The sequence below is a fragment of the Petromyzon marinus genome, unplaced genomic scaffold (genome assembly GCF_048934315.1).
Source record: "Petromyzon marinus isolate PM22_M1 ecotype Great Lakes invasive population unplaced genomic scaffold, UKy_Petmar_22M1.pri1.0 PM_G_Scaffold_56, whole genome shotgun sequence".
Lineage (NCBI taxonomy): Eukaryota > Metazoa > Chordata > Hyperoartia > Petromyzontiformes > Petromyzontidae > Petromyzon > Petromyzon marinus.
In genome coordinates, this window is record NW_027423009.1 from 791,353 (window position 1) to 818,344 (window position 26,992).

General features: G+C 54.1%; 1 protein-coding gene across 1 annotated transcript in view; it reads left to right on the forward strand.

Annotated features, from left to right (window-relative positions):
• Positions 1-24,999, forward strand: part of LOC142918184 (cadherin-2-like) — a 65,035-nt gene extending 40,036 nt beyond the window's left edge. Inside the window, exons 8-15 of the mRNA XM_076062310.1 lie at positions 972-1,082; positions 2,403-2,545; positions 3,668-3,810; positions 5,190-5,411; positions 9,138-9,359; positions 9,805-9,944; positions 11,347-11,487; positions 22,711-24,999. Coding sequence (XP_075918425.1) covers positions 972-1,082; positions 2,403-2,545; positions 3,668-3,810; positions 5,190-5,411; positions 9,138-9,359; positions 9,805-9,944; positions 11,347-11,487; positions 22,711-22,974 — 1,386 coding nt within the window. The 3' untranslated portion in view covers positions 22,975-24,999. The remainder of the gene's footprint in view (positions 1-971; positions 1,083-2,402; positions 2,546-3,667; positions 3,811-5,189; positions 5,412-9,137; positions 9,360-9,804; positions 9,945-11,346; positions 11,488-22,710) is intronic.
• The last annotated feature ends 1,993 nt before the right edge of the window (positions 25,000-26,992 follow it).

A 26,992-nucleotide genomic window follows, 5' to 3' on the forward strand; every position in this document is an offset into this window, starting at 1 on the left:
GGAGGGGGGGAGGGAGGGAGGGAAGGGAGGGAGGGGGGGATGGAAGGAGGTGGGGGAGGGAGGGGAGGATGGGGAGGGGAGGGAGGATGGCGAGGGTGGGGAGGGAGGGAGGGGAGGGATGCAAGGAGGGGAGGGGAGGGGGGGATGGAAGGAGGTGGGGGAGGGAGGGGAGGATGGGGAGGGGAGAGGGGGATGGAAGGAAGTGGGGGAGGGAAGGAAGGGGAAGGAGGGGAGGGAGGGGAGGATGGGGAGGGAGAAGATGGAGGCAGCTAGGGAGGTATTTTTTCACAGACGTCCAGTGGGGGGTGAGGGGGGGGGCACGGGGTCCGAACGTCAACGTTGCCAGCACTGGGGAGACAAAGGCGGACGGGCGTGGTGCTGGCTCCCCACCCCCACGTGTGCCATTCCAGTCTTCATAGGTGCTCGCTAACAACACTTGGCCAAACGGTCTGCTAAGGCTATACGGGGGATCTTTGCCTTTTGTACGTGTGCGTGCGTGTGTGTTAACGTGTGTCCGTGTGTACGTGCGTGTGTGCGTGTGTACGTGTGTCCGTGTGTGTACGTGTGTGCGTGTGTGTACGTGTGTGTGTGCGTGTGTACGTGTGTACGTGTGTGTACGTGTGTACGTGTGTGTACGTGTGTGTGTACGTGTGTACGTGTGTGTACATTTGTACGTGTGTGTGTACGTGCGCGTGTGTACGTGTGTGTACGTGTGTGTGTACGTGTGCGTGTGTACGTGCGTGTGTACGTGTGTACGTACGTGTGTGTGTGTACGTGTGCGTGTGTACGTGTGTGTGTACGTGTGTGTACGTGTACGTGTGTGTGTACGTGTGTACGTGTGTGTGTGTACGTGTGCACGTGTGTACGTGTGTGTGTACGTGTGTACGTGTGTGTGTACGTGTGTACGTGTGTGTGTACGTGTGTACGTGTGTGTGTGTACGTGTGTGTGTACGTGTGCGTGTACGCCGCAGCCCTTAGACTTTGAGACGTCATCGTCATACCAACTCATCGTCTTCGTGGATAACGAGGAGCCGCTCGTGAAAACCATGCGGCCCCCTCCAGAGAGTACCGCCACCGTCACGGTGAGTGACCCCCACGGCCCCCACATGGCCCACGCACGGCCCCCCCACGGTCTTCCCGTGCCACCCGCACCCGGCTCTGGACACCTGCGAGCTGCTCAAGAGCTTCACAGCTGCTGGGATTCTCCCGCCACGAAACAAAGATTCCTGCGGAAAAGCCGCCACCTCCGACCTCTCCCCGTGTCTCTCCCCGCATCTCTCCCCGCATCTCTCCCCGCATCTCTCCCTGTGTCTCTCCCCATACCTATCTCCATGTTTTTACCCGCGTCTTTCCTCGTACCTATCTCCATGTTTTTACCCATGTCTCTCCCGTACCTATCTCCATGTTCTTACCTGTGTCTCTCCCCGTACCTATCTCCATGTTTTCCCTGTGTCTCTCCCCGTGCGCGTCTCTCCCCGCATCTCTCCCCGCATCTCTCCCCGCATATCTCCCCGTGTCTCTCCCCATATCTATCTCCATGTTTTTCCCTGTGTCTCTCCCCGTACCTATCTCCATGTTTTTCCCCGTGTCTCTCCCCGTACCTATCTCCATGTTTTTCCCCGTGTCTCTCCCCATGCGCGTCTCTCCCCGCATCTCTCCCCGTGTCTCTCCCCGTACCTATCTCCATGTTTTTCCCCATGTCTCTCCCTGTACCTATCTCCATGTTTTTACCCGTGTCTCTCCCCGTACCTATCTCCATGTTTTTCCCTGTGTCTCTCCCCGTGCCTATCTCCATGTTTTTCCCCGTGTCTCTCCCCTTACCTATCTCCATGTTTTTCCCCACGTCTCTCCCCGTACCTATCTCCATGTTTTTCCCCGTGTCTCTCCCCGTTCCTATATCCATGTTTTTCCCCGTGTCTCTCCCCGTGCGTGTCTCTCCCCGCATCTCTCCCCGTGTCTCTCCCCGTACCTATCTCCATGTTTTTCCCCGTGTCTCTCCCCGTACCTATCTCCATGTTTTTCCCCGTGTCTCTCCCCGTCCCTATCTCCATGTTTTTCCCCGTGTCTCTCCCCGTACCTATCTCCATGTTTTTCCCCTCGTCTCTCCCCATACCTATCTCCATGTTTTTCCCCATGTCTCTCCCCATTCCTATCTCCATGTTTTTCCCCGTGTCTCTCCCCGTGCGCGTCTCTCCCCGCATCTCTCCCCGCATCTCTCCCCGTGTCTCTCCCCGTACCTATCTCCATGTTTTTCCCCGTGTCTCTCCCCGTACCTATCTCCATGTTTTTCCCCGTGTCTCTTCCCGTACCTATCTCTATGTTTTTCCCCGTGTCTCTCCCCGTGCGCCGCGTCTCTCCCCCCCACAGCTTGTCTCCCCGTGCGCCGTGTCTCTCCCCGGCAGGTGAGTGTTGAGGATGAGAACGAGGCTCCGCTGTTTGAGCCGCGGCTACAGCAGGTGATGCTGGCCGAAGGCCTCGCCCTGGGCAGTGCCGTCACCACCCTGGTGGCACGGGACCCGGACACCGCACAGAAGCAGAGCCTGCGGTGAGGACAACTCCCCGCCAAGCGGATAACAACCAAAACAACAACCACAACAACAACCACAACAACCACAACAACAACCACAACAACCAAAACAACAAGCAAAACAACCCCAACAACCACAACAACAACCACAACAACAACCACAACAACCTAAAAAGGACAGCGGGTCTGGGGGTACCTAGGGTCCGACCACTGTCCCACTAAGTCCCTGCCCTCACAAGGACGTCGGGTCTGGGGGTACCCAGGGTCCGACCACTGTCCCACTAAGTCCCTGCCCTCACAAGGACGTCGGGTCTGGGGGTACCCAGGGTCCGACCACTGTCCCACTAAGTCCCTGCCCTCACAAGGACGTCGGGTCTGGGGGTACCCAGGGTCCGACCACTGTCCCACTAAGTCCCTGCCCTCACAAGGACGTTGGGTCTGGGGGTACCCAGGGTCCGACCACTGTCCTACTAAGTCCCGGCCCTTACAAGGACGTGGGGTCTGGGGGTTCCCAGGGTCCGACCACTGTCCCACTAAGTCCCTGCCCTCACAAGGACGTCGGGTCTGGGGGTTCCCAGGGTCCTACTCTAAGCCCGGCGGTCTTCAGTCTTCGGCTTGGGGACGACTGCCGAACCCGTTCAAGGGTCCGGCTTTTATAACCCTCCAGGGTCTCTCCGCCCCTGGCCATGCCTCCCTTCCAGAATGTTCTGGGGGATCCTGGAATATTCCCCCAGCCCACCCCCTCTTGGGGTCTGGGGAACCCTAGCAGCCCACATACCACCCCCTGCTGATGTATGTCTGCTACTGCAGGTAAGTTACCACAGTCTGTTCATGGCGTGATACTAGACAACACTATACAATACTATACACTACACACTACACTTCACACTACACTATACACTACACTACTATACACGACACTATACACTACTATACACTATACACTACTATACACTACACTACTATACACTACACTATACACTACACTATACTCGCTAACAGCACTTGCCCCTACATCCTGTTGAGGCTACACGGTGGGGAATCTTCGTCTGTGTGTAGGTGTCTGCCTACTCGCCACTAACAGCACTCGCCGCGACAGTCCGTCGAGGCTACCTGGGGGATCTTTGTGCGTGCGTGCAGCTACCGCAAGCTGCGGGTGCCGGGCGACTGGCTTGACATCGACGCGGCCGACGGCGCGGTGAGCACGGCGGCGGAGCTCGACCGCGAGTCGCCTCTCGTGCAGCGCAACGTCTACACAGCCACGTTCCTGGCGACTGACGACGGTGCGGGGTTACAGGGGAGCGGGGCCCGCGGCCACGCCCACGCTCACAGCCACGCTCGCCGTCGCTGCGTGTGTTTGTGTGTACGTGTGTGTGTACATGTGTAGAGGTTCACTTCTGAGACGCTGGTAGTAGGAGGCACACACACACAAGTTTGTTCTACACTTTTAGACACTCTGTTCACACATGGGATCACTGCAGATGGGTCAGGACGCTCGGCATGCTGCCTGACCCACAATGCCGAGCGTGAAGAGCGAGGACCCAGGGGAAGGCGCGGCAGCGAGGACTCCACTCCAGCAGACGGCCCCGACCCGGCCTCGGGACCTCCCTTTTATGGCCCCCGGCGTGGCCTGGCCACGCCCTCGGCCACGCCCCCTTCTGAAACCTACCAGAAGGTGTCTAGGCCGTGCCCCACGTGTCCCATCTGTCACCTTTGGCCTATCACGTGCCCTGCAAGCCAGCCGGGCTGCTACGTCCTCTGACAGCCACCAGCACTACGCCCCCTAGGTCCCGTTTCATGACATTGCATGCCCTGCTGGCAGAGAGGGCTACTGCACCCACAATTCCCCTCTCTGTAACCAACGCTACGCCCCCTAGTGACCCACCTTCACTACATTTTATGTGTGTACGTGTGTGTGTGTACGTGTGCGTGCGTGTGTGTGTACGTACGTGTGTGGTGTGTGGCGTGTGTACGTGTGTACGTGTGTGTGTGTGTGCCTGTGTGTGCGTGCGTGTGTGTGTACGTACGTGTGTGGTGTGTGCATGTGCACGTGTGTTGTGCGTGCGTGTGTGTGTACGTGCGTGTGTGTGTACGTACGTGTGTGTGTGTACGTGTGTGTACGTGTGTGTACGTGCGTGTGTGTGTATACGTGTGTGTACGTGTGTGCGCGTGTGTATGTACATGTGTGTGTGTGCGTGTGTGTGTGTACGTGTGTGTACGTGTGTGTGTGTACGTGTGTGTGTGTGTGCGTGCGTGTGTGTACGTGTGTGTGTACGTGTGTGCGTACGTGTGTACGTGTGTGTGTGTGCGTGCGTGTGTGTACGTGTGTGTGTGTGCGTGCGTGCGCACGTCGCGACGGTGGAGCAGGCTCTCCCGTCGCGAGCGGCACCGCCACGCTGGAGTTGCTGCTGAGCGATGTCAACGACAACGCCCCCACGGCCGCCGTGTGGCCGCGTGTACGTGTGTGTGTGTGTGTACGTGTGTTTGTGTGTGTGCGTGTGTGTACGTGTGTGTGTACGTGTGTGTGTGTGTACTTGTGTGTGTGTACGTGTGTGTGTATGTGTGTGTGTACATGTGTGTGTACATGTGTGTGTGTACGTGTGTGTACGTGTGTGTGTGTGTACGTGTGTGTACGTGTGTATGTGTGCGTGTGTGTGAGCAGGCTCCCCCGTCACGAGCGGTACCGCCACGCTGGAGTTGCTGCTGAGCGACGTCAACGACAACGCCCCCACGGCCGCCGTGTGGCCGCGTGGGGCCGCCGCGTGCCCCCGCACCGGCGTCGCCGTCGTCGCCTCGGACGCCGACGAGGACCCCAACGGCCGCCCCTTCCGCTTCTGGCTGGCGCCCGGCGGCGACGACGACTGGACGCTCCGCCAGGTCGACGGTGAGCGCGGCCGGGGGTGGGGGGGAACGCACCGCTCGGGAGATGGCACTCGCCGTCGTCGTCATTGTCATCATCATTGTCGTCATCGTCGTCATCATCAACGTCGTCGTCATTATCATTATCGACGTCGTCATCGTCGTTATTGTTGTCGTCGTCATCGCCGTCATCATCGTCATTATGAACGTCGTCGTCATCGTCGTCATCATCATTGTCATTGTCGTCATCGTCGTCATCATCAACGTCGTCATCATTGTCGTCTTCTTTGGTTCTTTCGGTAAGTTCACGTAGAATGAGAATAAAATAATAAAATAACACAATAAAATTCTCATGACATTTCGGCCACAGGTGAAAGGTACAGACCTGTCGGGACGACAGAGCTTCAATGAACGATGTTAAGATTTGTAGCGACTTTAAGCTGGTTGGGAGAAGTGAGGCACCTTGACAAAGGTGTTTACATATTAAATAGCTGAGGGATTAGCTTGTGACTGGTCACAAGAATGGCTATGTTAAAGTTAAAACCTACACATCCACAGAAGCAACTAGTAATTTAGCATTGAAATAGCTAAGGGATTAGCTTGTGACTGGTCACAGAAATAGATGTTAAAGTAAAGGCCTACACATCCACAGAGCTTCAATGAACGCTGTTAAAATTCGTAGCGACTTTAAGCTGGTTGGGAGAAGTGAGGCACCTTGACAAAGGGGTTTACATATCAAATAGCTGAGGGATTAGCTTGTGCGTGTGTGTGTACATGTGTGTAGCTTGTGACTGGTCACGGAAATGGCTATGTTAAAGTCAACAGCATTAATTGATCAGACCAAACAGTTCTCATTGAAACCCTCTGCTGCCAGACCACCAAGATTATATGGCCTCCCAAAGATACACAAAGAAGATACACCCCTTCTTCTTTGGTTCTTTCGGTAAAGTCACGTAGAATGAGAATAAAATAATAAATTGATAAAATAAAATAACACAATAATATTCTCACGACGTTTCGGCCACAACACAAGCGGCCTTCATCAGGTGAAGGGACGAGACTGTCTGGAGGACAGCGCTGGAGTGAAAAAGCCACGCTCAGATCGCGACCTTTAAGCTGTGTGAGACGAAACAAAGCACCTTGACAAAAGAATTAGCATATAATTTATCATTGAAATGGCTGAGTGATTAGCTTGTGACTGGTCACAGAAATGGCTATGTTAAAGTTAAAGCATACACATCCGCAGAGGCACCCCTTGACAAAGGAATTAGCATAGAATTTAGCATTGAAATAGCTAAGTTAAAGCATACACATCCGCAGAGGCACCCCTTGACAAAAGAATTAGCATAGAATTTAGCATTGAAATAGCTGAGTGATTAGCTTGTAACTGGTCACAGAAATAGCTATGTTAAAGTCAGAGCATACACATTCACAGAGGCACCTAGTACAAATCAAACAGGAGAATTTAGCATTGAAATAACTAGGCGAATTTAGCATTGAAATAACTGAGTGATTAGCTTGTGACTGGTCACAGAAATGGCTATGTTGAAGTCAAGGCCTACACATCTGAGCTATTCACAGTAACTGGGTATACACTACAATATATAATGAATACTACATAGTGAACCAATAAAAAACTAAAATATAAATTACCTCAATGTTATCAATAAACTCTATATATTCTCCAATCAGCTAAGCTACCAACAATAAGTCGTTATATATCACAATGCTATATGGCGAAAAAAATGGGTGGATTCTTACCCTCAACTTTAGCAACACGGATAGCTACGGGCCCCGTTCAGATGGACGAGTTCATCTATGGTCGGAACAGAGGAGGGGGAGAGAGACAGCTGCGAGGCGCTGTTATACTCCATGTTGTAAACCATACCATTAACCGTGGTGTGAGAGGTATTAAGAGTCAATGTCAGCGAAAGAGCTGCGGTCTGAAGGTCATCGTAAAATACAATTAATTAAGAACGGAAATGGTTTAAAACATCTTTCCAATGGTTACTAAGCCAGAATCCATCTTCTCGGTTGAAATTGTCTCTGTGCTTGTATATGTGAATGGCCTCATCAACGAATCTCTCATGGTAGCCGGTTGGTTTGCAAAGAACCTCCGTCTTGGAGCAGTCAATGTCATGTGAGCCCACTGAATTATAACAATGATCTGTCACGGCAGAGGAGTTCGTTCTACCGTGTTTCAAGTCTGCTTTATGTTCGCGGATGCGGTCCGAGATATGTTGTTTGGTTTCTCCAATGTAGCTACTACCACAGAGGCACTTTAGTTTGTAAACGCCCGGGTACTGTATGTCTGGAACAGCATCTTTTACAGATGGAACTAGATCACGGATTTTATGTACTGTGTTGAATCGGACCTGGATCTTGTGTTTATTCAGGATTTTGGAGATCTTTTTAGTGACCTCTGCAATGTAGGGTAAGGTGATGGTTTTGAGTGACTCCACAAGAGGATCCTTCTTCATGACTGGAGTGATGGCTTTGCGGATTGTGTAGTCGGAGTAACCATTAGCCCTGAGAGCCTGGTGTACGTGCTTGAGTTCACTGGTAATGTGTTCCTGGTCGGAAATGCATTGGGCTCTATGGTATAGAGTCTTGATGAGGGAGTTCTTCTGGGATGGATGGTGGTGGCAATCCGGTTTCAAGTAAGCATCTGTATGGGTAGCTTTCCTGTAGACAGAGTGGCTCATTGAACCATCATGTCTCCTTTTAATTAAGACATCCAAAAAGGGTGGTTTGCCATCTTTTTCGACCTCCATGGTAAATCTGATGGCTGGGTGTATGGAATTGATGTGGTCCCCCCTATCTCCGGTTGTAGCCAACGTATTCATGGAAAAATTTGAAACTGACGCCATCTAGACTGCCACTCTACGCCCGACCTTATGGAAGAGGTACGTGGATGACACCTTTGTCATCTGGCCACATGGCCAGCCTGCTCTAGACCAATTCCGCGACCACATCAATTCCATACACCCAGCCATCAGATTTACCATGGAGGTCGAAAAAAATGGAGGTGGAGGTGACGCTTGCCATTGTTGTTGTTTTGATTTAAATCTTTCCTGACTGCAGGGATTCATATTCTTGCTTCTCTCGGTAAAGTCACCACCACGTAGAAGGGAAACAATAAAATAATAAAAATATAAAACAATAAAATTATCACGACGTTTCGACTGCAACACAAGCAATCATCGTCAGGTGTGAAAAACACAGCGAGAACATTCGAAATTTTCTTGCTGTGGTTTTTCTTGCTGTGGTTTCCACACCTGACGATGATTGCTTGTGCTGCAGTCGAAACGTCGTGAGAATTTCATCGTTTTATTTTTAAATTATTTTATTGTTTCCCTTTCTACGTGGTGACTTTACCGAAAGAACCAAGAATATTGTTTCTAGATTTGAAGCTTTTGTGACTGCAAAGATCCATGCTCTTTGGTTCTATTCGGTAAAGTCACGTAGGTAAAATTAAAAGAACAACACAAGTGGCCTTCATCAGGTGAAGGGACCATGCTGTCATGAGGACAGCGTTGGAGTGCGGTCCCTTCACCTGATGAAGGCCACTTGTGTTGTGGCCAAAACGTCGTGATTTTTGTTGTTTTATTTTTTACCTACGTGGTGACTTTACCGAATAGAACCAAGAATAATGTTGTTGTTGTTTACTTCCTCGCCCCTCCCCCCGGCACCTCCGACGGCCCCGCGTCTGTCCACGTGCTGCGTCCCCCCGGCGGCGGCGGCGGCGCAGGCAACAGCTCGCAGCTGCTGGCCAAGTCGTCGCTGGCGGAGGGGCTCCACTGGGTGGCGCTGCTCGTCGGGGACTCGGGCACGCCGCCGCTGAGCGCCGTGCGGCAGCTGCAGGTGGCGCTCTGCGCCGCGTGCGACCGCCGCGGCCGCTGCCTCCACGCCAGCGCCGCCAGCGGAGCCGCCAGCGCCGTCTCGGCCATCGTCGTGTTGGTGATCTTACTGGGTCAGCTCCTCACTCACTCCTACTACTCACTCACTCCTTCTCCTCCTCCTCCTCCTCCTCCTCCCTCACTCACTCCTCACTCACTCACTCACTCCTCCTTCTCCTTCACTCACTCACTCCTCACTCACTCACTCCTCCTTCTCCTCCTCCTCCTCCTCCTCCTCCCTCACTCACTCCTCACTCACTCACTCACTCCTCCTTCTCCTTCACTCACTCACTCCTCACTCACTCACTCCTCCTTCTCCTCCCTCCCCCTCCTCCCTCTCCTCATCCGCCCTCCTCCCGCACCTCATCCTGACCCACGACCCCCGCTCCGACCCCGTGACCCCGGCACCTCATCTTGACCCACGACCCCGCTCCGACCCCGTGACCCCGCCCTGCCCCCACACCTCATCCTGACCCACGACCCCCGCTCCGACCTCGTGACCCCGTGACCCCCGCACAGGCGTTCTAGGCTCCCTTCTCTTGGCGTTGGCGTTGAAACGGCGTCGCCATGGAGACAAAGTGGGCAGGTGGAGCCTCGCGGAGCCGCTCGTAAATGCGGCCACCGACTACACGGAGCAGGGTGGGGGGGAGGAGGATCGGGTGAGGTGGTGACATCACCCACAGTGACATCACCCACTGTGACACCACCCACAGTGACACCACCCACAGTGACACCACCCACAGTGACACCACCCACAGTGATACCACCCACGGTGACACCACCCACGGTGACACCACCCACAGTGACATCACCCACAGTGACACCACCCACAGTGACACCACCCACAGTGACACCACCCACAGTGACATCACCCACAGTGATACCGCCCACGGTGACACCACCCACGGTGACACCACCCACGGTGACACCACCCACAGTGACATCACCCACAGTGACACCACCCACAGTGACATCACCCACAGTGACACCACCCACAGTGACACCACCCACAGTGACATCACCCACAGTGACACCACCCACAGTGACACCAACAACAACAACCGCCATTCACCACTAAGTGGCGGTGACATCACCACGACGCTTGTGCCAGGCTATGTGCATCCTGAGGCCGCGTGAAGTGTCGAACGCCAGCGGGCAGGATGTCACGGGGCAGACCCAGGTGCCACGGGTCGACTGACTGTGCCAACTTGCTATGCTTTAGCCACCCAGCGCTCCGCTCATTGTTGTGAGTGTGGCTCCTCCGCCCTCCGTTGTTGTTGGAGGGCGAATGCCTCCAACTGCCCAGTAGCAGCGTCCTTCACAAGCCTCCACAGAGGCCAATCTTGACACCGCTGGTACCAGTCATCGGCAAGTCCACTCATCTCCACGTTCTCCTGTACCACATCACTCCATCCCTTCTCTAGCCCGTGCCGCACCCGTTTAACCCCCTCGATCCGGCCGAACAAAAGCTGTTTCGGCATGCGGTGGCTGGGCATGCGGGCTACATGACCCAGCCATCGCATTTCAAGGATTTTTGAGCTCCTCACACAAACCAGCCTGGTTAAACCCAGGATGGATCGTAGGCAGGCTAGCCTAAATGTTTCTAACCGGCGAAGATGTTCCATTAGGGGGGTCCACGTTTCGCAAGCGTAGAGAAGGAAGGGAATGACCGTGGCCGAGAAGACCTGAGGCTTAGTGCGGAGCGACAGACCAGGTAGCTTCCACACAGCGTTACGCAACCGATGAAAAGATATTGCCGCACAACTGTGACACAGTGACACCACCCACAGTGACACGGACGATGCGGTGTAATGAGATGGCGTGCGCTGAGACTGTGATGAGGCTGTGGTGAGGCTGTGGTGAGGCTGCGGTGAGACTGTGGTGAGGCTGTGGTGAGACTGTGGTGAGACTGCGGTGAGGCTGTGGTGAGGCCGTGGTGAGACTGTGGTGAGGCTGTGGTGAGACTGTGGTGAGACTGCGGTGAGGCTGTGGTGAGGCCGTGGTGAGACTGTGGTGAGGCTGTGGTGAGACTGTGGTGAGGCTGCGGTGTCTGCACTGCAGGACTACGATGCGACGTTGCTGCGCTTTGAACCACCGCCGTCACCGCCGTCACCGTCGTCACCGCCGTGCGGCGATTGTCCCGGATCACTCCGCCTGGAAGAGACCGTGCTGTCCAGAGACATGGCAGCCTTCATCGGCAAGGTCGGTGCCACCGCCACCATCACAACAACACTCACTTGAACAACATCACCACCATCACACACCGCTCACTTGAACATCATCACACACCACTCACTTGAACATCATCACCACCATCACCATCACACAACACTCACTTGAACCACCACCACCACCATCACACAACAACAACAACCGCCATTCGCCACTAAGTGGCGGTGACGTCACCACGACGCTTGTGCCAGAACATGAGCACCTTGAGGCCACGTGGAGTGTCGAACGCCCGCTGGCAGGAGGTCACGGGGCAGACCCAGGTGCCACGGGTCGACTGACTGAGATGACTGGCTGATGCACCACCTGTGCCTCCTACTGTGCCAACCTGCTGTGCTTTAGCCACCCGGCGCTCCGCTCGTTGTTGTGAGCGTCGCTCCTCTGCCCTCCGTTGTTGTTGGAGGGCGACTACCTCCAACTGCCCAGTAGCGTCCTTCACGAGCCTCCTCCACAGAGGCCGATCTTGACACCGCTGGTACCAGTCATCGGCAAGTCCACTCAGCTCCACGTCCTTCTGTACCACATCACTCCATCTCTTCTCTAGCCTGTGCCGCGCCCGTTTAGCCCCCTCGATCCGGCCGAACAAAAGCTGTTTCGGCATGCGGTGGCTGGGCATGCGGGCTACATGACCCAGCCATCGCAGCCTTGCCCGCCGGAGGAGCTCACCGATGGGACCTTGCCCAGATCTTTCAAGGATTTGTGAGCTCCTCACACAATCCAGTCTGGTTAAACCCAGGATGGATCGTAGGCAGGCCAGCCTAAATGTTTCTAACCGGCGAAGATGTCCCATTAGGGGGGTCCACGTTTCGCAAGCGTAGAGAAGGGAGGGAATGACCGTGGCCGAGAAGACCTGAAGCTTAGTGCGGAGCGACAGACCAGGTAGCGTCCACACAGCGTTACGCAACCGATGAATAGATAGCTGCTCGACTGATTCGGAGTGAGACCTCTGCTGTTAAACTGGAGCCGGTCATAAGCACACTTCCCAGGTATGGGAAACTCTCCACTCTCTCCACAACTGCCCCGTCACCGATTGGGAGTTGTGGGGGTGGAGTGTCTGATGGTACAAAATACCCAGGCAGGTGCTTAGTTTTGGTGGGGCTGATGGTAAGGCCCCATCTCTTAGTGGCACGCTCTAGTCTCAGCAGCAGCGTCTCCAACTCCTCCTCTGAATGAGCAGCTATTACCAAATCATCAGCATACATAACGTGGTTGAGCAATAGGGAGCCATCCCTTGACCGCACCCGGGCATCGATCAGCCTCCCATTATATCTGTACCATATGGAGATTCCCCCAGTACAGCTATTGAAGGCTTCACGAACTACGTGGTCGAAATAGATGTTAAATAATGTGGGAGCCAGAGGACATCCCTGTCGCACCCCAAGGTGTACAGGGAAAGGCTCGGACTCCCGGCCACGTAGTTTTACCCGGGCCCGCTCACCATCATGAACGTCTTTAATGATTGTGAGCAGAGGGTCAGGTACTCCAAAAGCACGAAGAACAACCCAGAGCCCAGGCCTATTGATGGTATCATAGGCCTTGACCAGGTCAATAAAGCAGAGATGTAGGTCTTGCTGGAATTCCCTACACCTCTGCTGTAGCAGACGGACAGAGAATATGGCATCTGTGCAGGACCGCCCTTTCCTGAAACCGCATTGGGGCTCCGCAAGCCTCTCCTCAGCGTACCTGGCAAGGCGATGTTGAATAATCCTTGCCAGGACCTTTCCCAGCACACTGAGGAGTGAGATGCCCCTGTAGTTGTTACAGTCTGTGCGGTCCCCCTTCTTAAAGAGGGGGACCACCAGGGCATCCTTCCAATCCTGCGGAACCCATCCAGTGGTCCAGACTGTTGTTTTGATGTCATATAGGGCAGTCTGTGCACAAACTCCACCTTCCCTCAGCATTTCGCTTGAGAGATCATCTTTGCCCGTTGCCTTTCCTGGTCTCAGACTCCGGATCGCCCTCAGTACTTCCTGAACAGATGGCACTTCAGCCAGCCACTCACAGGGGGTGACTTCCAATATTTGAGGCACCGCAGCCTCAGCAGGGTCATCCTCACTTTGTGCCACGATGTTTTCCTGGCTGAGGGATTTTCCCTCCCCCAGGACCTCACAGAAATGCTCAGCAAATCTGCAAACCTGTTCCTGGGGGTCAGAGATTGGATCACCGTTTTTTCCCGTAATGATGGTAATAGGTGTGGCACTGCAGGTTACTTTTTTGATGGAGTTAAATAGAGATTTGTGATCGCGGGCCACTGAGGCAGACTCCATCTCCTCAGCAACCCGCGACCACCACTCATCCTTGCAGCGCCTCACGGCTCTCCGAACCTCCGAGTGAAGGTTGCGTAAGCCTCATTCTCTGACGTGGGATTCTGTAGCCGATGACAGTGGGCCTGTCGTTTTTTCTCAACCATCCTGAACACCTCCTCTGTCAGCCAGGGTCTCTGGGGAGGTCCTGACCACGTACCCAAAGCAGACATTGCAGCCACATGAGTCACAGTTCTAAACCTCGCCTATTTACCCTCGACATCAGGAGGAGTGCGGGACGATGCCAACCCCAGCCGCAGGCAATGATGAAATTCTCACTTGCAACTTTCATCAGATAACCGAGACCAGGCCACTTTTGGTTGGAATGGGGTCCTGGATGTACACCCACCACCGGAGCGGAAGAATGGGCGGCGCATCTTACAGATGACAAGTCGATGGTCAGAGGGCAGATCAGCTCCACGGTAGGTCCTGGTGTCAAGGACATGGGCTCGCATCCGCTGGTCCGGCACTATGTAGTCCAGCAGATGTTCTTGCTTGGACCCGGCATGCATCCATGATGTTGTGTGGATGCGCCGATGCTGGAACAGCATGTTGGTAATTACAAGTCCATGGGCTGCACAAAAATCTAGCAGCCTCCTACCGTTGTTATTAAGCTGATCCGGCCCATGCCCTCCAATCACTCCAGGCCAGGTGACACCATCATGACCAACTCAGGCATTGAAGTCACCCAACAAGATGACTCTATCCCGAGGGGCCACTTTGGCCAGCACCTGTGACAGGAGGCCATAGAAGGCATCTGACTCATCGGCTTTGCCTGCATCCCTCCACGGATGTTCGTCTTCGGTGGGGGCATAAGTAACCACGACCACCAATCCTCGCCTCCGATTGATGGGAAGGCGAGCCCAAAGTAGCCTGGGGTTTACAGCTTCCCACACCTCACCGCCACGCTCCCACGCCCCCTTCATTTTTTTGTTCAAAATAAGAGCCACACCCTGTTTGGCAGTCTCCTGCCCCGAGTAGAGAACTGTCCACCCCTCATGGTGGCAGGAGCCAGAACCGGTACACCGGACCTCCTAAATGCCACAGAGATCCAGGCGGTACCGGTCCAGCTCCCGACAGAGGAGTGGTAGCCTCTCCTCCGCAGTGAGCATTCAAATATTCCACGTGGCCATCCGTAGTGGCTTTTCGTTGTTTCTGGAGGAGCCCCGAGGGTTGAGATTCAATCTCCTGGCTCCGCCAATTGGGGTTTGGCCAGGAAACGTCATAGACGCCTGTCCCCCCTGGGCCTCCGGCACAAGCTTATTTGTTACATATGTAGTGTTGTAAGGATGAGCAGACTTCTTTAGGAGCACACTCTGTTTATTGTATTATTTCCTTATACAATGCTTAACACATACAGAGGGATATTCGGTCCCCTCACCCGATACCCTAGGGAGGTACAGCCTCCGGACTTGGCGGGACTCACACGTCTACCGCTAACCTCCTTGATACCTAAGGAGGTACAGCCTCCGGACTTGGCGGGACTCACACATCTACCGCTAACCTCCTTGATACCTAAGGAGGTACAACCTCCGGACTTGGCGGGACTCACACGTCTACCGCTATCCTAGTCCTCCGGCTAGGACCTAGGGGAGGCTATCTGACCCACCGCTGGCCCGGTGGGTCCTGACCACTGGGTATGCCGAGCCTTAGCCCTTAGAAGGGCTGGGAGGCTGGTCCAGGGTCCTAGCTAGGCTTCAGCCCAGTCTTCGTGCAGGGAAAGAACTCCCCGAGGTCCGTTGGGTCACCCGTCTTATACTCCTTCGTGGCCAGGTAGAACCAATCATACATTCCCACGTGGAACCGTCTGATTGGTTCGTACTAAACCCTGGCTACGATCCGTTTCACCTTGACTGACCCCAACCGTTGTACCCAGGGGTAATGCTGCACTGCCCTGGTGGCAATGCAGGTTACGCAACAGCGCGTAGTTAACACCTCTACATCACCCCCTCCTTCGGAAGCTCCAGCCGTCCTGGCTGCAACAATGGGAAACTCCGAAATTACCAATGGTAGAAGAATTGTGAGTGTGCCTCACGAACAACAAGAACAAGAACAATAAAACCCCTATAAATACCCCCCTTAACAACATAACGTATGTACAAGGCACTAGACATGCCAAAGAACATGATAACAACCGGCGAGATTTCGCGCGCGTGTGTTTCGCGGGACCATCGTAGGGGATGGCAGGCTTTGTCGGCGGCACAAGGGAAGGAGGAGGATGAGCAAGAGCATCCGGTGGGCCTTTAGGCATCTCCACACGGACACCTGCTGCTCCACGGTCCATTGAGGTTGAACGTGGCCTGCCTGGAGCCGTCACTCCCGCGTCATATGCAGGAGGAATGACACGCCTGCGCTGTGGATTAGGCACCAATGGGGCAACATCTGCCTCGTCGAACGCGTCGCACACTCGGCCCCCGTGTCGTGTGTGTTGTGGAGGGACGCGTGGCGTGACGAAGGGTTTCAACCGAGAGGGGTGAACGCACCAGCGACGCCGTCCCCAGCGAATTTTAACACATTGGGGACGCAGGACTTCCACTACCTCAACCGGGCCTCGCCATGGTCTGAGGAGTTTGGCCGACGTGGACACCGGCACCTGGGGGCAGTGGAGCCATGCCCTGTCTCCCGGTGCCCACGGATGCGTGTACGTCCGAGGGTCACGCAGTCGCAAATTCGCCCATTGGCGGGAAGCAGAATTTTCAATGGCGGCCTCCCGTGCCTCGGCCAACTTACGGAGGCTGAATCGCAAGTGGTCAACGAGCTTTGACTTTTGCGGTGGCTGTTCGATTTCCAGCCGAACGTCGGCGGGAGGAAAGGCATCCCTGCCATACATTAGAAAGAACGGGGAAAATCCCGTCGCCGCGTGAGGTGCCATACGGTATGCGGCGAGGACCCCCGGAACCTGCAAGTCCCAATCGAGGTGGGATTCATCGACCTGATGGCATAACATAGCGGTGAGAGTTCTATGAAGGCGCTCCACCATGCCGTCGGTCTGGGGATGGTAGGGCGAAGTGCGCACTTTCTTAGTGTCCAACAGGCGGCACACATCATTCAGCAAGGCTCCCGAAAAATTTCTTCCCTGATCGGTCAGCAACCGTTCTGATGCGCCCTTGTCCAGAACGTAGCCCTGAACAAAGGCGTCCACAACGGCCGCCGCCGACTGGTTGGGGAGGGCCCAGGCCATAGGCCAACGCGTAAAATACTCTACCCCAACCAGAAGGTACTTATTACCCCGTGGCGTAGTAGGAAAAGGGCCCAAAATATCGAGAGCCACCAACTCATTTGTACGAGAGACCGAAATGGGTTGCAGGGGTGGACATGCCGGTTTAGCCGGCGGTTTACGTTGCGCGCAATGGGTGCATCCCAGCAAAATGTCAGTGATGTCGCGCAGCATGCTCGGCCAGAAAAGTTGCAACCGCAACAACCCAATGGTCTTATGAACACCCAGATGCAATAAACGCTCATGCGCCGCCCATACGGCTTTGCATCGCAAGGCGGACGGCACGACGATTTTATGTTGACACGAGTCAGCATCCCAATGCATCAACAAGCCGTGCTTCATGACGAATGAATTAAATTTGCCCTGTCTTGGAGCCGCATTATTCGCGTGGCGACGCAACCTCAGTAACGACATGTCATCGCTCTGGTGCCGACTCCATTCGGCCAAAGTTAGCCCCAGCAAATCGTGACTGGCCATTGGATCTGCATGATCCGATATCGGCGCTGAGGCGGCGGGAAGCGTGGCTGACACCGTTGTGAGAGGCGTGACCTGCGCAGGCAGTGGCGGCTTACAACGGCCCGAGCCCAAAAAACATGCACATTTTTGAGCCAGCGGGAGGCGAGACAACGCATCGGCATTTGTGTGTTGTGCACCCCTACGGTAAGTGACATTGAAATCGTACTCCTGAAGGACATCGAGCCACCGAGAAAGCAGCCCGGACGGTTGGTCAACCCGCAGAGCGTACTGTAAAGCCGAATGATCAAATCGCATGGTAAAATGCTGACCATACAGGTACGGCCTGTATTGTTGAATAAAAAAAACAATGGCCAGCAGCTCACGTCTGGTCACACAGTATCTTTGTTCAGCAAGAGACAAGACTCTGCTACCATAGGCAACAACCCTTTCAATGCCATCAACTTTTTGGGACAGAACACCCCCAATCCCCGTATTGCTAGTGTCGGTGTCCAACACGAATGGCACGGAAAAATCGGGGTATGCAAGGGACGGTGCCGCCACGAGCGCGTTCCGCAAGGAGTCGAACGTGGCCTGTTCTGCGTCCCCCCAATGAAACGCCACCCCTTTTGACGTAAGGGCGTGGAGCGGCTTGGCAATTGTCGCGAAGCCAGCAACAAACCGGCGGTAGTACGACGCAAAACCAATAAAACTATGAACATTGCCCGCAGATGTAGGGGTCGGCCAATGTCGAACACATTTGTTTTTTTCAGGGTCGGTAGAGATGCCCAAGCGGCTAACTATGTGGCCCAGGTAGCGCACAGACTCACGCAGAAGATGACACTTCTGCGGCTTGGATTTCAAGTTAGCGGCCCGCATTTTCAAGAAGACAGCACGCAACCGTTCGATGTGTTCGCCGAACGTGCGGCTAAAGACGATGACGTCAAGATAAATGAGACATGAGTCCCACTGGAGCCCAGCGAGGACCAGCTCCATGAGCCTCTGGAACGTCCTGGGGCCGAGACGAGACCCATGGGCAATCTATTAAACTCGAAAAGCCCCTGTGGTGTCCGAAAAGCAGTCTTAGGTTTTGACGCTTCGTCGAGGGGGAGTTGCCAAAACCCCGACAGAAGGTCCAAGGTGGAGAAATAGTGCGCCCCTGCCAAGGCATCCAATGACTCGTCCATACGAGGGAGAGGGTAGGCGTCCGCTACCGAGATTTTATTTAGGCGCCGAAAATCAACGCAAAAACGGAGACTGCCATCATGCTTTTTGACCAGCACTATTGGAGCACCCCAGGGACTAGTGGAGGGAGAAATTATATCGGCCTCCAGCATGTCATCCACAGCCGATTTAACATGCTGTTTCTCCGCCGGGCTAAGCCGAAACGGGTTTTGTCGAATCGGGGCAGCATCACCAGTATCAATGTGGTGACGCAGCAGCTTGGTACAGCCAATATCAAATTTAGATTTATTGAAGACATCGGGCATTCTCGCAGAAGAGCGCGCAATTTAATTCGCTGCGAATGAGACAGATTACCCGTGTCTGTGCAAAGCGCGTCCAACCATCTCTCATCCGATTCGGAAGGAGGTGGGACCTGCGGCGTGTCATGCACGTGTCCCACGACTCCGGTCCCCAATGGCACCGGGGTCGCGTGAGCGAGCACAGTTCCTTGCGGAATGACGGTTGTGGACAATCCGACATTCAAAACCTGCAAGAACGGCTCCCTGTCGGCTGCTACGAGGGTCTGTGCAGCCACCAAATCTAACCCCTTAGCAGCTGCGTTTGAAGGCCCCAGCAAAATGCCATGTGCCGAGGCCTCCGGGGCTAGCGGTTTTTTAAGTTGCAAGGGCACGAGCATTTGTGTCCCTGGCGGAATGCGGACTGTGCTCGCAACAAACGCCTGCACCGAGGCACTAGCCATGCGCGGATGTGAGGGTGTGGACAAGAACGCCATCCGCCGACCCGACGGGAGTTCGATGCAGCCTTGATCTACAAGAATCTTAATAGGCATTTTCGCGAGAAAATCAGTGCCTAACAAACACGGCAAGGGAAGAAGAGACCAAAATAGGCCCTGCCAATTTAATGTCTCCAATCGAAATTTGCGCCCGAATTTGCCCGATAATGCCCAGCGAACTGCCATTAGCGGCGAAACACGGGATAGAAACCCGTTTCAAGGGGCGGCATCGTACGGGCAGTATATTGTAAATCAAATCCGAAATGATCATAGCTGACGCGCCAGTATCGACTAACACGTGAAATTCCACACCCTCGATTGATCCGACAACCACGGACCAACCTGCCGTCGCCGCGACTACCCTATGGGCCAACTCAGACCACTGCCCAGGTCCGAGTGGCCGCGAACAAACACCAGAATACCCCCCATCACACGCCGAATCGCGAGCCCTTTTTATTGTGCGTTGCGGTGTGTATGGTGTGAATGAGGGCCGAGCGTGTGAGGCGTCGCGACTTGCCTGGTTTTGCCGCGATGCCGTGGACGTCCTGTAGTTCTGGCCCCGGGATGCGGAGTGGCGTTGTCGAGGCGCACGGCAGTCAGAGAAGATGTGGCCTCGTCGGCCACAGTTGAAGCACGTCACGTCGCCGCGTGGAGAAGGCCGTCCCCGCTGCTGGTCGTTGCGACGACCAGCGTGGTCGGACGATCGCACAGCCCGTTGACCTGGTCGCCATGAAGGCCCGGTCGGGGGAGAACTCGGCGTCCCTGCTGGCAGGCTCCGACGTCGAAGCCGAGGCGGCGATGGTCGATTCCGTGTGGAGCAGCAGATGTGCGTGGATGCACCGAGCGGCTCGTAGCGAGCACATACTGTCGTCATCCACCGCTTGGATGACGATGCGCAGCTCGCGCGCCAGCTCCAGCATCTTCTGGAGAATGATGGCGTCGATGGCCTCGTCGTCCATGCGAGGGTAACCCGCTCTTGCCATCGCCAGTAGAGCGGTCCGGAATGCCAACGGAGACTCTTTAGGGCGGCGTCGCCTGTCGTAAAATCGGCTGTGGACGTCGGATGGAGGCCCGTAGACGTCGGACATCCGTCGGAGGGCCGATTGAAGAGTCGCCCTTTTGTGCCTGGGGATGGTGAGGAGCGAGGCGAGAGCGTCGTCGTCCAGAGTGGCCGGTAGCGCTCGGAGCGCCTGTGCGTCCGACCAGCCCACCATCTCTTGGTGGCTCAGGAAGCGACGCTGGAACACCGCCCAGTCGCCCCCTTCAGATGTGAATTCCCGGAAGATGGGCAGGCGTTGTTGGAGGGCGGACGTCATCTCCCCCTCAGCTTGCACCGTCTCGAGCCGGAGATCGGCGATTTCCCGGCCGATAGAGTCTACTGTACCGTGTCGGTACAGTGATGACGCGGCGTCCGCTGAGGAACTTGAATTCGCAGCGTCGCGTGCTGATGACGTTGCGGGTTTTCATTGGCCCCCCGCGTTCCCAGGATGCCCCTGGCTTCCGCTTCCGGCGGGATCACGTGGTTCTCCGGCGGGAAAATCAAAATGTCCGCCCCGGCCGATAGCGGGAACGTCTGCCGGCGGTTGACTCGGCCTGCCCGCGACCTCCAAGTTGATCTCCTCGAGAATGGAGGCCGCGGCATGTAGGAGTTGAGCGAGACGGCCGTGTGCTGCCCTGAGTCCGTCCCCCATGGCAGGGGGAGCGACCGGCTGCTCAACCGGTGGCTGGGCGGCCGTCAACGCGGCAGCATTTTCAGTGGAGCTGGCGGTGCTTGCAGGTGAGACAGCGTTATCTTCGTTCTGGCTCCGCGCGTGGGCTGAACTTCTGGTTTCCATTTCCAACCACTCCTGACACCAGTTGTAGTGTTGTAAGGACGAGCAGACTTCTTAAGGAGGCACACTCTGTTTATTGTATTATTTCCTTATACAATGCTTAACACACACAGAGGGATATTCGGTCCCCTCACCCGATACCCTAGGGAGGTACAGCCTCCGGACTTGGCGGGACTCACACGTCTACTGCTAACCTCCTTGATACCTAAGGAGGTACAGCCTCCGGACTTGGCGGGACTCACACGTCTACCGCTAACCTCCTTGATACCTAAGGAGGTACAACCTCCGGACTTGGCGGGACTCACACGTCTACCGCTATCCTAGTCCTCCGGCTAGGACCTAGGGGAGGCTATCTGACCCACCGCTGGCCCGGTGGGTCCTGACCACTGGGTATGCCGAGCCTTAGCCCTTAGAAGGGCTGGGAGGCTGGTCCAGGGTCCTAGCTAGGCTTCAGCCTAGTCTTCTGTCTTCGTGCAGGGAGAGAACTCCCTGAGGTCCGTTGGGTCACCCGTCTTATACTCCTTCGTGGCCAGGTAAAACCAATCATACATTCCCACGTAGAACCGTCTGATTGGTTCGTACTAAACCCTGGCTACGATCCGTTTTACCTCGACTGACCCCAACCGTTGTACCCAGGGGTAATGCTGCACTGCCCTGGTGGAAATGCAGGTTACGCAACAGCGCGTAGTTAACACCTCTACACATATTTAAGTTTAAGTCGTAGTTTCGCGGTAATTTTTTGAAGGTGGAGGGGTTACCAGCCCCTCTACCCATCCAGAGCCCCCGTTTAGCCCCTGTGGTGGTCACAGACGCCATGAGGGGATGAACCAATCGGAATTAGCCCTCCCCCCACAGCACTGTCCACGACAGAGTTGCCCGTCCGGCACCGCGAGGAGGTAGGGGGTTGAACACCATCACCATCATCACACCACTCACTTGGAACATCACCATCACAACACTCACTTGAACATCATCACCATCACACACCACTCACTTGAACACCATCACCACCATCACACACCACTCACTTGAACACCATCACCACCGTCACACACCACTCACTTGAACATCATCACCACCATCACCACCATCACACACCACTCACTTGAACACCATCACCACCATCACACACCATTCACTTGAACCACCATCACACACCACTCACTTGAACCATCACCATCACCACCATCACAACACTCACTTGAACACCATCACACACCACTCACTTGAACATCACCACCATCACCACCATCACACACCACTCACTTGAACACCATCACCATCACACACCACTCACTTGAACATCACCACCATCACCACCATCACACACCACTCACTTGAACACCATCACCATCACACACCACTCACTTGAACATCACCACCATCACCACCATCACACACCACTTACTTGAACCACCACCGCTGCACCTGCAGAGTTTGCGTGCGGCCGATGCCGATGAGATGTCACCTCCGTACGACTCGCTGGCCGTCTTCGCGTACGAGGGCTCCGGCTCCGAGGCCGGCTCACTGAGCTCACTGAGCTCACTGAGCTCCTCACTGAGCTCCTCACTGAGCGGCTCCTCACCGTGGGACGCCGACCACAGCCACGGGGTCCTGGACACGTGGGGGCCGAACTTCTTCCACAATCTGTCGGACTTCCACAAGCTGGCGGACTTGTACGCTGGCGACTCAGACTGAGAACATCCACTACTACCACTATCACCACTACTACTACACTCACTACTACCACTGCAACTACCACTACTACCACTACAACTACACTCACCACTACTACTACCACTACCACCACTATCACCACTACTACCACTATCACCACTACCACTACTATTACACTCACCACTACTACTACCACCACTACTACCACTACAACTACACTCACCACTACTACTACCACCACTACTACCACTACTACCACTACACTCACCACTACTACTACCACTACCACCACTACTACCACTACTACTACCATCACTATCACCACTACCACCACTACCACCACACCTACCACTACCACCACACCCACCACTACCACCACACCCACCACTACCACCACACCCACCACTACAACCACTACTACCACTACCACCACTACTACCACTATTACCACCACACCCACCACTACCACCACTACTACCACTATCACAACTACTACCACTACTACTACCACTACTACCACTACCATCACTATTACCACTACTACCACCACTACCACCACTACCACCACTACCACCACACCCACCACTACCACCACTATCACCACACCCACCACTACCACCACACCCACCTCACGTCCTGCTGCTGATGTTGATGTTTCAGTTCTGTTTTTAATCCGCCCTTGAGGACAATAGCGTCGTTTGATTATCAAGGGCGTAGTTTAATTATTATAAATTAAGAACCTTAGCTTGATTGATCACTTGCGCTGGTGAGGAATGACACCACCGTGACACTCGTCACGGAACAACAACACATCGTACGGTCCACATGATGTACCGCACAAGCAGCAGAGCAATCCCGTACCGTAATGCCGTACCACCGTGCTCTCACCCTTGCGGGGTAGGCAGAGACTGCTAGTCACGGTGGCTAGGAGATGAACCCACGACCTCCTGGTACGCAGGAGGTTGTGGGTTCACTCCAGACCCTGACACGGCCTCCTGCTGCTGCTCCTGTATATTTGGAGTTTGCGCGTCTCCCCATGGCAGTGCGAGTTTTCTCATGTGCTCCGGTGTTTTCCCCCGCTCCGCATTTAGAAACAACGTCTCTACGGCATGTTTATTTTTCGTGAGCATTTAGCTGCTGCTGTAAGTGTTCCACGCGTTGAGTTATCACTTCTCTATTTTTGTTATATACATGTGTACCCGGTAAAATAAAAAAAATAAACGTTTCTCAGTATCGCGGTCACAGCGCGCGCCCCTTGTACCACGATGTTCGCGAACGTCACCTCGACTCTAAACGCCGCTTTTTTTTTCGCGCCCGTTTAAGAAGGGGGGGGTCAGGTCGTCGCGTCGAGTTTAAAATGTTTCATCTTCTTTGCTTTCGGTAAAGTCACGTAGAATGAGAATAAAATAATAAATTGATAAAATAAAATAACACAATAATATTCTCACGACGTTTCGGCCACAACACAAGTGGCCTTCATCGGGTGAAGGGACGAGACTGTCTGGAGGGCGCTCATTCTCCGTGACTTTACCGAATGAACCAAAGAAGATGAATCCTTGCAGTCACGAAAGCTTTAAATCGAAATTTAAAATGTTTGTTCACGCACCGCCCCCCCCGGTCCTTCACTCGAGGCTGAAGGCGACCTAAGGGATCGATTTTCCGGAGCTCAGCCACGTGCAGCTCCGACCTCATCGAAACCGGTGATGTCAACAACGCCGAAAGTTGCGAAGGGCCGAGTTGACACTCGCGACGGGGTTTCACGAACTCGCGACCTTTCCCAATGTATTTCCTTACGTCGAACAAGCAAAAAAAGGGCACGGAATTACTCGCAGATTTTAAGCGCTTTAATTTCGAGCGTACACTTGACGTCGCCCTTACGAGACGGCACTCGATGAACCGATATTACAACAACGAACAGAACAAAATTAACATTTACTTTACAATCGCAACGTATATAATACCACGAAAGTCCACACCCGCCAGTGATGTAATACTGCTCCTGTTCTGTCAAGCGTGTTTATTAAACAGTTTATGGCCAGTTCATTGCTACTGACGTGAACCATGTGTTGCCTATTCCGAATGACCCAGCTTGTTGTTTCACCACTTGACTGGCGTAGCCTTCAAACGTCGACCTACACAGAGTTCGCTCTTCATTGCAAGGCCCGCAGGCCACTAGCGGCCACTGATGGGCCTTTAGCGCGGCCCTCTGACGTGCGCCCCACCCCCGACAATACACAAATGTGAAAACACCCCCCCCATCATCATCATGATGCTGTCAACCCCAGCTGTGGTTTCAAATGTGTGGCCGCCCAACTCAAACTTATCGGCGAAAGTGTCCCCCCCTCCTCTCTGAAAATTGGTGAAAGACACTTTTATTATTCTTGGTTCTTTCGGTAAAGTCACCACCATGTAGAAGGGAAACAATAAAATAATAAAAATATAAAACAATAAAATTCTCACGACGTTTCGACTGCAACACAAAGCAATCATTGTCAGGTGTGAAACCCACAGCAAGAAAATTTGAAAAAAGTGGCGGTTTTTCCTTAACGTCAGCACCACGGAGAGCGATTTGGCGGTTGTTCAGATGGATGAGTCATCAGTCATGTTTCCGCACAACGGAGAGCGATTTGGCAGTTATTCAGACGAGTCCATCCAAACAAACTGCCAAATCGCTCTCCGTGGTGCTAACGTAAAAAAACGCCACTTTTTTCAAATTTTCTTGCTGTGGTTTTCACACCTGACGATGATTGCTTGTGTTGCGGTCAAAACGCCGTGATAATTTTATTGTTTTATATTTTTATTATTTTATTGTTTCCCTTCTACGTGGTGACTTTACCGAAAGAACCAAGAATATGAATCCCTGCAGTCACGAAAGCTTTAAATCAAAACAAAAACACTTACTTAAAACTGAACACCCAAAATATTTTAACCACGGTGGCTAAAAGTCTCCACCCTGGCCACCATTTCACCAAGAACATTGAACGCAAAACATAGCGTTAAAACAACGTTAAAACAACGTTAAAACAACGTCAAAACAACGTTAAAACAACGTTAAAACAACGTCGCTCAAAAAAACACTTATTATTTATTAATCCTCAGGTTCAAAAGCGTAGACATCTGGATCCTCAAACCAGTCAAAGATGTTGCCCCACTCTATTGCAGGACGCTTGCTGGGAGGTAACGCAGAGATCATCCTCCCTCGTTTGACCTTTCTTGTCGACGCAGCTTTTCTTGAGATCTCGCTCGCCTGCCACAAATGAACACATCGAAGACGCCACAACAATACCGGCATCGTCAACAGTCACAAAGATGCGGGATGCAAACGCAGAGGCGCTCACAAAGAAGTACGGCGAGATGCTCCCTTGGGATTACACTGAGAGATGGTGAAAGGAACAACGTTTTCGTCGTCCATCCGCCCGCACCTTCGATTAGCACGGTTGGCTACGCACATACACAAGCACGCACGCACGTACACACACACGCACAGACAACACGAGGGACAGATAATGTACACAGGGTTCGTGGCTACGCACGGTGGTGCGAAAGTAGTTCAACACGTACACACGCACGCACGTACAACACGAGGGACAGATAATGCACACAGGGTTCGTGGCTACGCACGGTGGTGCCAAAGAAGTTCAACACGTACACACACGCACGTACGTACGTATGTACAGACAACACGAGGGTCAGATAATGTACACAGGGTTCGTGGCTACGCACGGTGGTGCCAAAGAAGTTCAACACACGTACTGCACGGACAACACGAGGGTCAGATAATACACACGGGTGTTTCGTGACGTCGTTCAAACTGTCGAGAGAAGCCACCTTGGGCAGGAGAGGGACGATGGGGACGATGGTCAAGGAAAAAACGGACCGGAGTGGCATCCAACGGAAGATACTCGACCGAGGCGGCGCCAACCGAGGAGATGGAGCGATGAATTGAGCCCCGCGTGCACAGGCGCTAAGTCTGGATCATTATAGATCTGCAGGATCGCGAGAGATGTGGCGATTGCGCGGGGAGGCCTCCGTCCGGAAA